General features: G+C 39.1%; 1 protein-coding gene across 1 annotated transcript in view; it reads right to left on the bottom strand.

Moving 5' to 3' along the window:
- Positions 1 to 428: 428 nt before the first annotated feature.
- st3gal4 (ST3 beta-galactoside alpha-2,3-sialyltransferase 4) overlaps positions 429 to 12850 on the bottom strand; it is a 43230-nt gene continuing 30808 nt past the window's right edge. Inside the window, exons 6-12 of the mRNA XM_032510275.1 lie at positions 12367 to 12464; positions 11895 to 11958; positions 11014 to 11109; positions 8982 to 9171; positions 8366 to 8503; positions 925 to 1074; positions 429 to 835 (exon numbers count right to left, since the gene is read on the bottom strand). Coding sequence (XP_032366166.1) covers positions 746 to 835; positions 925 to 1074; positions 8366 to 8503; positions 8982 to 9171; positions 11014 to 11109; positions 11895 to 11958; positions 12367 to 12464 — 826 coding nt within the window. The 3' untranslated portion in view covers positions 429 to 745. The remainder of the gene's footprint in view (positions 836 to 924; positions 1075 to 8365; positions 8504 to 8981; positions 9172 to 11013; positions 11110 to 11894; positions 11959 to 12366; positions 12465 to 12850) is intronic.

Below are 12850 nucleotides of genomic sequence, written 5' to 3'. Positions count from 1 at the left end.
CAATTAAAGTGAATCTAAAACTGTGTAAATCTGGATTGTGATCAATTCATTTTCCTTTCATTGAAACTAAAATGTACACTGAAAATTAAATTCACAAAAAATCTGACCTGATAATACTGAAAATGAAACATAAACCATGGTGAGTGCATACAGTGAGAAATAATCCGGTCTGCTTAGTTTTGCAGCTCAATTCTATGCATGAAATAACTGCAAACAAAAAACAACATTTGAGCTGTAGATGTGTTATGAACCAACACTATCATAAAAACCATAAACCATAAAAACAACTTTAAAGCATTGGAATAATCCAAAATCCAGATACAATGTGATGGAGCGACAACTGGGTCACCACACAAATCGTTAATGTCCTGCAAATTAACTATGCGAGTTGTGATTCAAAACCTTTAACGTTGTAAAACTTTAAAAACTGTGAGCCATGTTACCAATGTTTATTCTACTGGACACATTGAAAGACAGTTGTTTACAAAGCAGGTAAATCCCGTTTCATGTCTTGGAGTTTGACAGAATAGTAGGCGCCAGGAAGCTAAACATACTTCACAGCTAGATCTGTGACACTTGTGTCACCAAATGATGCCTTAATGCACCACCAGCATAATGTCTTGCATCCCATTGCAGAAGGCACGTTAAGATTTGATTTGAATGGGATGACCTAACCCACATTCAAATGCAATTTGGTGTGCAATACTTTCTTTTTGGATTAAATCAAACTGGAGAAATGGGTGTATCATAAATCCGGGTGCAGGTATGAAATGGCTCCCGAATCCTCCAGTCTTTTTAAGGCTTCAGCTTCATGATTGAGGTCATGGTAAGAATTCTGCACCAGAGAGAAAAATGAATCTTTGTATGTTATAACACAACATGTTAAAACAGAGACTACATTTGAATTAGATGACTGGAACCCACCTTCATAGACTTCATGGTGTCATATCCGTAGTAATGGATAGGGTCCTTTTGGCTCCTTGTGTTGGGGTATCCAAAACCAGCAATGTGGACCACATCACAGTAGTTGAGAGCAACAAATACAGCGAGGATACCTGTGGTAGGATGCACTGGCTGCTGAAACAAACAAAACTTAATGAAAGCACATTGCCATAATTCTATGTCTCCTGGCATACTTTTTAAAGCCCATCTATGTAGGATTTTAACATTTCTGAAATTGGTGACTCCCCGGCAGATAGCCGATAACACACAAATGTACTAAATTTCACTTGGATTATGGCAATTCCTACAAATAAAATCAGAAGCACTTAAAATGATTGCCATACACGTAACATGTTGAAAACCACTGACAGATTAAGCAGCTCTTGCGTTTGTCTGTATGGTGTGTGATGTTAAATAAAAATTGACATCCACTCAACGTAACATTTGCTTGACACAACAAAGTGGTTATGAAATGAGAATGTATGTAAAAAGTAAAATGCTAATTGTGCATCTGTTTTGTAGTAAAAGCTAGAGTCAAGTGTTTTACACAGACAGGAATAGACTGAAATGCAGCCTCTCATTCCACCAGTAGAGGGAAATAGAGGGCAACAGAAACAGCTGCTCCTGACCTTCACTTGCAGTTCATCAACACAAGCCTTCCACATGTACAGAATACTGTCCAGTGACCTCAGCATTAATCTTTGTGAACCTCATTCAAAACTTACAGCACAAATGTAATGACAGCTTGCTCTTGCTCCTACAAAGATGGAACGTGCTTCTTGTAAGTTGCTTTGATATAAAGTATCTGCAAAATGACTGTTATGTAACGTGAAACATCATTTCATTCATTCAAACCTTTATTTAACCAGGATAAAAAACTCCTTGAGATTAAAAATCTCTTTTACAAGAGTGTCCTGGCAAGTGGCAGCAGCACGTTTCAGACAGAGACACTTACATGTAAATACATAAACACTTTCATCTATTCAAACAACAATGTCATCATAAAATACCTGGGTCCTAAATCAATTTAAAAACAGTGACATACAGACTGCCCTTCTGCCAGGTCCTTTAACAGCTTTAAAGAATAAATGAGACCAACTCCTTCAAATGGAGTTCATTTTGAAGCTGATTCCATGCAGATGGGGCTGCAAAATTAAAAGCCCTTTTGCCAAAGTCAGTGCGGGCTTTAGGGACTGTCAACAAAACCAGATCCTGTGAGCGCAGGTGATATGTCCCTGCAGACCTCGGACGATGTAGGTGTTCAAATAAGGAGGAAGAAGTCCTAATACTGCCTATAAATAAAAAGATGCCAGTGCATCCAACGCCGAATCGAGAGTGAAAACCACCCGACCGAGAATACAACAAACAGTGATGAGTGAGAGATTTTAAGTTTGTGATGAATCTCAAGGCCATGAAACACAGTGTCCAAAGCATGAAGACACTGGGAGGTTGAATGCATGTTATAAATATCACCGTAGTCCAACACAGACAGAATGTTGCATTTACTAGTTGTTTTTTGATTCAAATGATAACAAGACTTGATTCTAAAGAAAAAACCTAACTTCAATTTCAGTTTTTTAACTAAATCTTGGATATGCATTGTAAAAGACAATGATTGGTCGATGGTATCATGTGAGCTTATTACAAAACAAAACAACTCAAACACTTTAAAGGAACATTATGAAAAGTGCAAAAGTGGGATCAAACTTTCCAGGTTATTTAAAACAAAGATAATCCTCATTTTGTTTTGCATCTTTTTTTCAGAGAAGAGGTCATTCGCATTAGGTAAAATATACTGTTAAAATACACTTGTGTGCACTTTACAGTTGTAATTCAGTCACTGCATATTTGGTGTCTTCTTTTACTCAACACTACCTGTATCCCTGACCCCTCCTCCCTAGCAGCTTCCTAAAGGTCTTGGCTGTGACAGAAGAGTTCCCCTGCAAACTGGGTCTTTTCCAGCAGCTTATTCACTACCTTACTATGGCCTCTTCTAAAGAAAAGCACTCTTGAGACCAGTAACAAGTAACAACTTCCCCTTGATGTTTTTGAAGCAAAATACATGAGAAATGTATTAACCTTCTGCTAAGCAAAGAATGTATTAAAATAAAAAAAAACATTCTAGTGTATGCTGGTGCTTTTGTAGTCAATTACCCTGTTCTTATTTGCTTTATCCCTAGCAAATACAGAACAGTATGTGTCCACTGAAATGTACTGTATACAGTTTACTGCTTCATCTAGAAAATTTGAGATCTGTTGACAACCTTGTTTTTTGCCTTATGGAAATCAATGCCAGGATCAATGCATATGGTTCCTGGCGTAACAGCCTGCCTCGATGGCACACAACTGATATTCTGTTAATGGTAACAGTTTGATTGCAATTTTAATGGTCCAAAACAATGGCTTTCAACCATAATGGGAACATTATGGTCAACTCCTATTGTAAGGCACCACAGTGAAAAATAAGGAGGAACATGTGTGTATACATGTACAGTATATATGTTTATATACTGTTATTATTATTGTCTAGTAAAAGCACTTTAAGCAAAAAGTACAGCCTTGAGTTTATGTGAAGAGGTCTCATTCATACTATTTATAACGTTACTAAACATAACAGCTAGATGCACCAGTGATGACATATGAGCAGGGCCACATAGAAATCTATGGACACAGAATTTTACAAAATATCCAGCAGATTTTTAGCAGATTTTTTTATTCCAATCTGAGGGGACTTTAAACCTGAAGGCTTTCTTAGCTGTAGCGAAAGTTACATTTATAAATTTATAAATAAACTGCAACCAATGCTGATGTATTCTTATTGAGGATGATGGTAGAGCAAGTTTTTCATACAGTACATACATTTTTTATACAATAATGATTTGTGAAAGGACATCCAAGAACAAATCTACATATTCTGTTGTAAACAACATTGAGAGGGAGCAGATTAGTACTGGGTGCAACCTGCTATAAAACATCAGGATAGTCCCTATTGGTAAGTATCTTGGTAAGTTTCTTTCTAACAGTAAGGGATACCAAAGGGTTAAGTCAGAATGAGAGATACAAGGAGACAACAGAAAAGACAATAAACCGTGGAATCGATTACACCCTCCGGCTAACTCAAAGTCGAAAAGAGATTGAATACAAATATCAGAGCATCAATGGGAACCTTTGGTGCATGTCTTCCCCCTCTGCCTCTTTTGTATCTATTTTCAATTGAAAAGAAAATGGCAAAATCCTGTGTAACGCTACACAAAATAAATTGTTTGCCTGCCACTCGTGATATGCATTTGCGGAAAACATAAAAAATAAAGGGAATTATCAGACCCCACTGGCATACCTTTGGAAATAAAAACAACTGTGAGATGTAATGAGCTGAGCCATGTTGGTTATGTTGTCCCTGGCAGGCTCTTACTGTGCAGAGAGATTTTCCTGTGTTGTTTGCCATTTCCTATAGTACTCTGTCACTGATTATCCATGTTCACATAGGAAAGAAGGAGAATCACTTCCACATGACTGGTAGATAGGAGAAACATTCTCTTTCCATCCCTCTCAAACATGTGCACACTTTCCCCAACAGCCTTTCTAATCTCTCTCCTCTATAACTTTCCGTGCAATCATGAAGTTTTCTCTGCAAAAGTCCTGTGTGCAAGGACATTTACATTGCATAATACTATACCAGTATTTACAAAGGCCTGTTTCCCGTTTTCACTAGCCAAAGTTCTACTGACTGTAGAAACCATTGATTTTTCACAAGAATAAAGGTCCTGTGTAAACTGACTATTCATTCAGGTAAGATAATGTAAATAAACTGTTACAATTTCAATATCATCTCATTGATTTTTTAGATCTTTTTTACCTATGGTACTCAGCTGCAACTTGTCGAGGGTTGAATCTATGCAAATTCAGCTCATATGCGAAAAATTGTATCTTAACGAGCGTCCAGCTCTATAGCCAAAACCCCTTAGATGGCTAAGAGACTCTATTTCTGGTTTCCCTGATGCAGAATGACTGAAAGAAAGAGCACACATGTATGTCAGTGTGTGTTCATCTGAGATTGCGTGTTGCTACGCTTAAGGGCACTCATGTTGATATTGTGCAATATCTAGGCAGTCTAACCCCGACAGCCTTTACTGTACTCTTCATTCCTCTCTAAAACATTACACCAGATCAATTTTCTTTTGCACTGAGATCGTCTTTTTTCTTTAATTTAAAAATGGAGGACCCCACAATGGGAGACAGCTGACATTCTGTGTGTATTAGCCTCATGTGGTCGCTAGCACACGATCGAACACCAGAGCTCTGCAGAAGGCCGGCGCATAGTTTGGATGTAGGCCCACGGAGCATGGGGGGGGTTTGTGGTGGGCAGAGGCTTGGGTTTTGGGGGAGTGGGTGTGAACATAAGGTTATGTGTGTTTGCATGTGTGCCTGCAATGCAAAGGAATGAAAAGGTGGGGGAAGTGTCTGCATGTGGGAGAAGTGTTGTGTGTTGTGTGTGTGTTGTGTGTGTGTGTGTGTGTGTGTGGTGTTTGTGTGTTGTGTGTGTGGTGTGTGTGTGTGGTTGTGTTGTTGTGGGCCAAAATACAATTTTAAAGGCTGTTTAAGACTTGGTTTTAGGATTAGGGTTAGAATTAGGTTATGGTTAGGGTGAGGGTAAGGATTAAGGTTAGTCATTTAGTTGTGATGGTTAAGGTCCTCTTCCTTAGTGTGTGTGTGTGTGTGTGTGTGTGTGTGTGTGTTGAGGGGGTCCTTGTCTATCTGGCAAGTTCATTAGCTGAGGGTGGTATCTGCAAAGAGGAGGTCTGCTACAGTCAGGCCTCCAGCTTGCATTTTGAGGATGAGGAATAACAGTAGATTGTCAAAAATAAAGTACAGAGCTTTTGGCCAGAAAAGTGAAGCCAATGTGGAAGTGCCTTAAACCTGCATTCTATCAAATTTCCAGCAAAGGGCAACTCTACTGGTTGCAAAAAGTAGTTGGCTTACATAGAAGTCTACGAGAAAATGACCCTACTTCTAACATGATGTATTACCTCAGCAACCATTTTCAGGTAATGGTCTCAATCTCTAGTTTTAAGTCTTCTTCAATACAATATGATGGTCATGTCGTAAATTATGGTCCCGTTTATTTTAAAATTTATAATTTAGCAGAGCATGCTTTAGGGCGTCATCCTCCCCAGCTCTGTCCTCTTTTCCAAATATGGTCACTTCCGGGTTCAAGAAACCCAGATGGTGACGGGCGAAATGGCCACAGTCAAGACTTCAAAATGGTAGTCCACAAACCAATGGGTGACGTCACTACTGCTATGTTAATTATTTTTACAGTCTATGTGAATAACCATGGACAGAAATAAGGAAAGAGACAGAAAAAGACAAGATATAGAATGAAGATAATAAGAGAAAAGCTGGCTGTATTTATATATACATATGCACATATATATATATATATATATATATAAAAGAGACATATGTTGACCACTGGAGGGGGTCATGCAGACCCTGAGTTGTCTGAGATTGACCACTGCATTGGGGCCATTTTTGGTGAGACAGCACTCTCAGGTGTGCCATCAGTGGAGCAAATGGACACTGACCAAGGCCCTACAGCAACAGCTCCATATCCTCCAAGGCCATCTCCCACCAGTGAATCAGACAGTAAGCAAGTCTTTCTGAATTTTTACGATGTTATGCCATAATTCAACTGAAAGCATTACAGTAAAATACAATAATTGTAAACAACTTTAGAATTAAATAAAATGCAGTGACCAATTGTTTGGAGCAAACTGTCCTCACTCAAATGTGCAGAAGAGTGTTCTTAAGTGTGCGTAGATTTTGTTTTTAGCCAAGAACAAATCCAAGATAAGAAAACATTTGTGAATGTCAGAATCTTCATTAAAAGTGTGTAAGTGGACTTTAAGAAAAAATTTCTTCTTAAGAACGGTCGGTGAATGAGGCTCTATGATCTGTAACTTTCTGTAGGCTCCAGGTCTCACCATTGCTTTATCCCTCCATCTTTTTCCTTCCACCGTTCCTCCCCCCGTTGGCCCTTTCCAGACAGTATGTGCAGATGGCGCAGAGCTCCTGTCGGGTGAGCCCGCTGATTGCCTGTAGGATTGCTGCCTTCCCACTGCTCACTCTTCTCATGCACCAGCTAGTGTGTGTGTTTGTACTGCAGTCCAAAAGGGCACACCCCCCCTCTCCCCTCCGCCTCACTCTTTGATAAAAAGGGCTCAGGCAAGGGGAACAAGCAGAACCAAAACAAAACTTGGCTCAAGCCCACGTCAGAGACAAGATCCTTACCAAACATACAACAAAAGCCACTTGGCAGATGGGGTGCAATGGGCCAATAAAAACATCTACAAGAGTAATGGTTCTAGTCAAATCCCAGGGTGTTTCAAAATCCAATCACCTCAGCCAAAGAGTTGAGGTCCAATTTGTGAAATAAAAAAATCAATGGTAGCCTAAACTTAAAAACTCTTTATGGGGTGCCTGGATAGCTCAGTTGGTAGAGCGGGTGCCCACATTTACATGTTTACTCCTCAACGCAGGGGCCCGGCTTTGATTCCAACCTGCAGCTCTTTGTTGCTTGTCACTCCCCTTCTCTCACTACCCTTTCATGTCTTTAGCTGTCCTGTCAAATAAAGGCCTAAAAATGCCCAAAAAGGTTTATATTTCTCATTGCACAATCACTGCTCTTCAGTCATGGTTTTATTAGTTTCATATTAGGTTTCATTAGTTTCATCATTTTTTTGATATGTTCCAAGTTTCTTTTCCTTGTATTTTCTTCACTTTCTCCTTTACTTTCAAATCTGTTTTATTAAGCCAAACGTCACAAAACAATAAAGATTGACTATTGACACAGGGATTTTTCCTGAAAAAACTGCAATAACACTGGGAACTGTCTTTTTTTCTAAAAACAGAGCATCTGGTTGAAATGTATACAATATTTTGGCTTTCCTTCAAAAGCCAATTATTTTCCCAGGGATTCACTGTGCAGCCTAGAAGACACACAAAGCTTATCATGTAATGAGATGCCAGAATGCCAAGCAGAAGCAAATCTTCATCATGTTTTGCAATAATTGGATCCGCAAAATTGCTATTGACCCGGCTACTTTTCAGAAGAAATGCCTCTTCCAGTAAACTGTTTATCACAGCGCTTAAGACATATCATTCTACGAGCTGTGGCTAATCAGTGGATGCTCCAGCCTTGTTAACATTCATGTGGGGAGTCATGAAGGGCAAAAAGGAGAAAAAGGGAGGTATGGGAGAAAGGGAACAAACAAGAAAGAGAAGAGAGAAGGTTCTAGTCGGAAGATTATTTTGAGCTTGACAGAAATGGTCAATATTAATGAGCTGCAACAGGGGAAAAGCCTTGCCACCGCAGTTACAGTTCATGATTCTCAAAACAGTGACGTGGCAGTGGATCGCTCACCTGTTTACTTTTGGGTTGCAGTGGGATCCGAAGCAGTTTGTCTGCAGTCTTGTGCAGAAAATAGGGGTCCAGCACTCTGATTTTACTGATGTCACCCAACCAGATTTGGGGAGGGGGCTTCCAAAAGCCTTTCCTGACCTGGAAAACACACATAAACATGGATGAAGATAAGACACCAGGTTTTGTGAAATTTAAATGAAAAAGGAAAGCAATAGGGTAAAAGATTGCTATTTTTTGTTAGAAAACTGAGTTCATTTGCAGAATCAAAATTGAGGCTTTGACTCCCTTGTCTGGAGGCAACCAAATTGATGTGCAAATTAGCAAGTAATGACCCTGCAACTATTAGCAGAAGGAGGCCGGAGGTGCCGGGAGCAACAGAGTGAAGGATGTCTGCGATGGAAAATACATTTAACTCTGAAGGGAACAGGCATCACTGAAGTAGAACCTTTTAAGTATTTGTTCCTGAAATGGTTGGCTGGCAAGGGCTGGAAAAGAAGCTACAAGGAGTCTGTTTATGTGAGACAGAGAGGGTCGGAAAGACAGTGAATCGGAGTGAAATGGAAAGCTGTGTGTGTGTTTGTGTGAGAGAGAGTGTATTCTCACACATATCCTGTACCCTCTTCTCATTATAGAGGATCTCCTTGAGCCAGCGGAGATCTTGCTGCTTGAAAGGCACCAAAACCATAAGCGTGTCAGGCTCGTTGTGCAGTCCAGGGTTGTAAGAGGCCGACTCGGGGTAGAAGAACCTCATGGTGGTCTTGTTCCCCACGTCCTCCTCGTAGCCTCTCACCGGGGCATCGTTCAATCTGAGGCAGGGACACAATGCTATATTTAGGGACAAAACTTGTCAAGTTTGTTTTATTTCCATTTTAGCAATTACTTATGCAGTATTATAGGAGTTTTTTTTCTTAAATCAGACAGTATTATCACATCATGACCTATGAAAAAACAATAAGCATTAAAGGCAGCATTTTCAACCTGGGTCTTATTTCAGTATTTGTCCATTCTGACTTATGCTAACTTTTCATTTACATTTGACATTTCTTGTAGGAATTTTGGAAATGTGACTCTGACTTAAAGTGCCCATATTATAAAATAAATCTCTTTTTTGAGATTTGGGGTGTTATTTTGTGTCACTGGTGCTTCCACATACATAAAAACGAACTAATAAAAAACTATCCATGCTGTTTTGAGTAAGATACAGGTTTCTAAATGTCGTCTGCCTTCAGTCTCCGGGTGAGCTGTTCAAAATCTGCACGGCTTTCTACGTCACTAGCCGAAAAGAGGTGGCTAACCATAGCATGCTAGTGCTAGCATGCCAGCTCGTTCTGAATGGCAAAACACTGCTACAACACACACTAGTTCACCATAATCTACAAAAGAACTACTTACATGTCCCTGTTTATGCAGGTATTCCATGCAAAGTTGGAAGTGCGCCCTCATTTAGAAGAAGTCTGCCGGCTAATCATGCCTTGTACCACTAAAGTTGTAGAAACCAAGCTAGCTGATGTGATCCTTACCTAGCTACTACTGCCTCCCAACAAAGAAGATGGTAAAGAAGTGAGATGTCTCACTCTGTAGCTAAAACACAAAGGGTGAAAACCGGAGCTGCAGCAATGTGCAGTACAACAAAAATGGTGTTTTTTGAAAATTAAACCATGTAAACCTATTCTGATATAACCTATAAATACAATTATAACCTGAAAATTAGCCTTATATGGGCACTTTAACAATATATATCATATTACAAATAAACTTCAATTTTATCTACATAATTTGATTAAGTCCAACTGAAAGTATACACAGAAATTGAGAGCCGTGAAACCACAACTTTGTTATAATTAACACTATAGCACAGCCTGAGACCCTGCACTTTGGAAACTTAAGTATCCAAAGGCTTTAACAGTCCAGTCCAGTGTTTCTATGACAGAACCGGCCCAGTGACGTCAAACCCTCAGGCATGCATTGGATTCTGAATGTCAATAATCTTACTTTGCTTGGCCAGGGAACGATTAGCTTCTAGAGAGTAAGAGATAGATAGAGAGAGTGAGGAGGGTGGGGGTGGAGAAATGCATTGTGGACAAGCCAAATTCTGACTGTTCAAAAAGGGGCTAATAAAAACTCAAAATGCATGTTTTCATTCCAAGACTGTAAAGTCAGATTTGCAGAGTGCCTTCGTCCTTGTGTAAACTAAATAATTTATTTTCTCCTTTAAAAGAACTAAAGAAAAATGTGCTAATTGCTGAGAGGATGGCTCTATGTCAGGGTCAGATGGTCACACAGTCGGATACTGTCCATCATTAGTCTACTGCCAAGTGAATTTATATCCTGCTTTCAGTGGCAGGGAAAATCAGATTCCCTTTTTAAGGTCTATTCCTTATTTATCAACCCAAACAATCCTGAAACATTAGGGTGGTTATGAAGAGGTCTTGGATTAAAAAAATTGTGTTATCAGATATGATTTTATAGTACAGTCACCTCCTGAAAATGCATAGCTTGGAATGGAATCAAAAAGCAGCAAAGCAAGTTTAGAAAAAAAATATTTTTTACCTTAATGTATTCCTCTTCTCTACAAACAGCATAGCAACAGCACTACAGCACTAATATTAACTGAAAGTTATTCATGAGGTGTTTTCCTATGTGCTTACCGAATGACCACGTCATATTTGTTGATGGTGCTTCCCAAGGAGCTGTTTTTAATAGCAAAGCCATTGCCTATGACAACACAGGTTCTGCATTCAAGACTGTGGAGAAAAACACCACATAAAACATGAGTGCTTTAAAGTTTACATTATGTTCAACGTTTTTAAGTTATTTTTTTTAAGTAATATGTATGAAAATATACATAAACATGAGTTCAACATATTTTTGGTAAAGATAAATCAGCCTATTTGTGATTTGTTTTTTATTTTACACATTGAAGACAGGTTTATTGGCCTAAAGTTAAGGTAGCCATCAGCAAATACAGTCCTATGGATTCACTGTGCTACATGTATGTTTAACATTAAAACACAACTACATATATGAATAAGTCAATAATTATTATTTTAATACCTTAGTATTGTATGCGCCATACAATAGGTATGGATAGGCCGCCCTAAATTTTATTGTAGGCCCAGCAACTCAATTTCATACAATCTGTTGTGGGGGGGTCCCTGCTCTGTCTCTCTTTCAGCTAAAGGGTCCTCGGCCTTAAAAAAACATTAAAGACCCCCGACCTCATGTAGTAGAACTATCAACTATGATGGACAGTTATATGGCTAAACACTAACAGCTACCCATAAGCGCCCATAATCACAGTGATGAAGTCATGCTGCACTGACAATGTATTATATGATGTGTACCACAGCTGGAACACATCTTCGACCAATCACAATGTTTTGTCCATCCTGTTAATCCTGGACTTATAGTATAATGTAATTACTACTGCAGTGCACTGTGGATTTAGTGTATCAGTAGAAACCTGGGTTAATAAAAACGTTGAGCCAGGTATCATGAGCCAGGTTGGCGGAAGTGTGCTCACACTTACTTTTCAATTTTGGCAGGCACCTGATCATTTGCAATTGCAGCAAGAACTTTCAGTAGCAGCAACTCTGAAGAGAAAACAAGAAATGGATTGTGATTGTTTGAAAACTTTGAATACAGATGTGCAATTAACATAAAAGACTGTGCGTACTTTTTTGGGCTGTAATGCGAGCTAAAGTACATGGTGAAATTTCACAATGACTGAATTGTTACGTTTTTAATGAAAGCACTTTGACTTGACTATAGCAGTAAAGCATCACTGTCAGATATAGTAATAATTACATGTAATCACAGAATATAAAGAGTCATTTTTTCGTTCTGTGAACGTCATCTGTAGAAATAAGTGAATATTTTAAAAAACAAAAAGGATAACACATACAGTACATCTTCATACAGCAACCAGTAATACCAGGGTGTAGAACATGTACTGAGTAAACTGAGCAGAAAGAGCAGGGGATAATACAAAGTCAACATACCACTGCTCTTAATTCCATAAGGTAATACCAGATTTGACAGATGCTCCCGCCAGAAGAAATCCTCCATTTTCAGAAAGAGCTGCATCTGTCTGCTAATGCTGCATGAAATATGTCAGAGCAAGAATTACAATATAATACTGCAGTGCACTGTTTCACTGTATAGATGAATTGTATTACAGGAGGGGTTGTGGCTGAGAGAGAGGGGAGAATATGAATGAGGCGTAAAACAGCGAGGATGGAGAAAACTACTTAGTTTTGGCTATAACCACTATCAAGCCACACAATGAACAACACTAACTGTGCTGCCAAACAGTACAGTGTTCATATTGGCACATGGTAATGCTTGTCTTCACTTTTCCAAATGTTCTGGTATCTATTAAGCAGGTAGACCAGACTCGTTATAAGTCAACGCCATTTACATGATGCCATTCAATAGCAATTTCCGTCATTAAAATCCCCTGTTGGCATTTTTCTGCTGATGAGA

This window comes from Etheostoma spectabile, chromosome 3 (assembly GCF_008692095.1).
Source record: "Etheostoma spectabile isolate EspeVRDwgs_2016 chromosome 3, UIUC_Espe_1.0, whole genome shotgun sequence".
NCBI classification, from domain to species: Eukaryota; Metazoa; Chordata; class Actinopteri; order Perciformes; family Percidae; genus Etheostoma; species Etheostoma spectabile.
The sequence above is the reverse complement of the archived record's forward strand: the minus strand, read 5'-3'. Positions and strand labels throughout refer to the sequence as shown.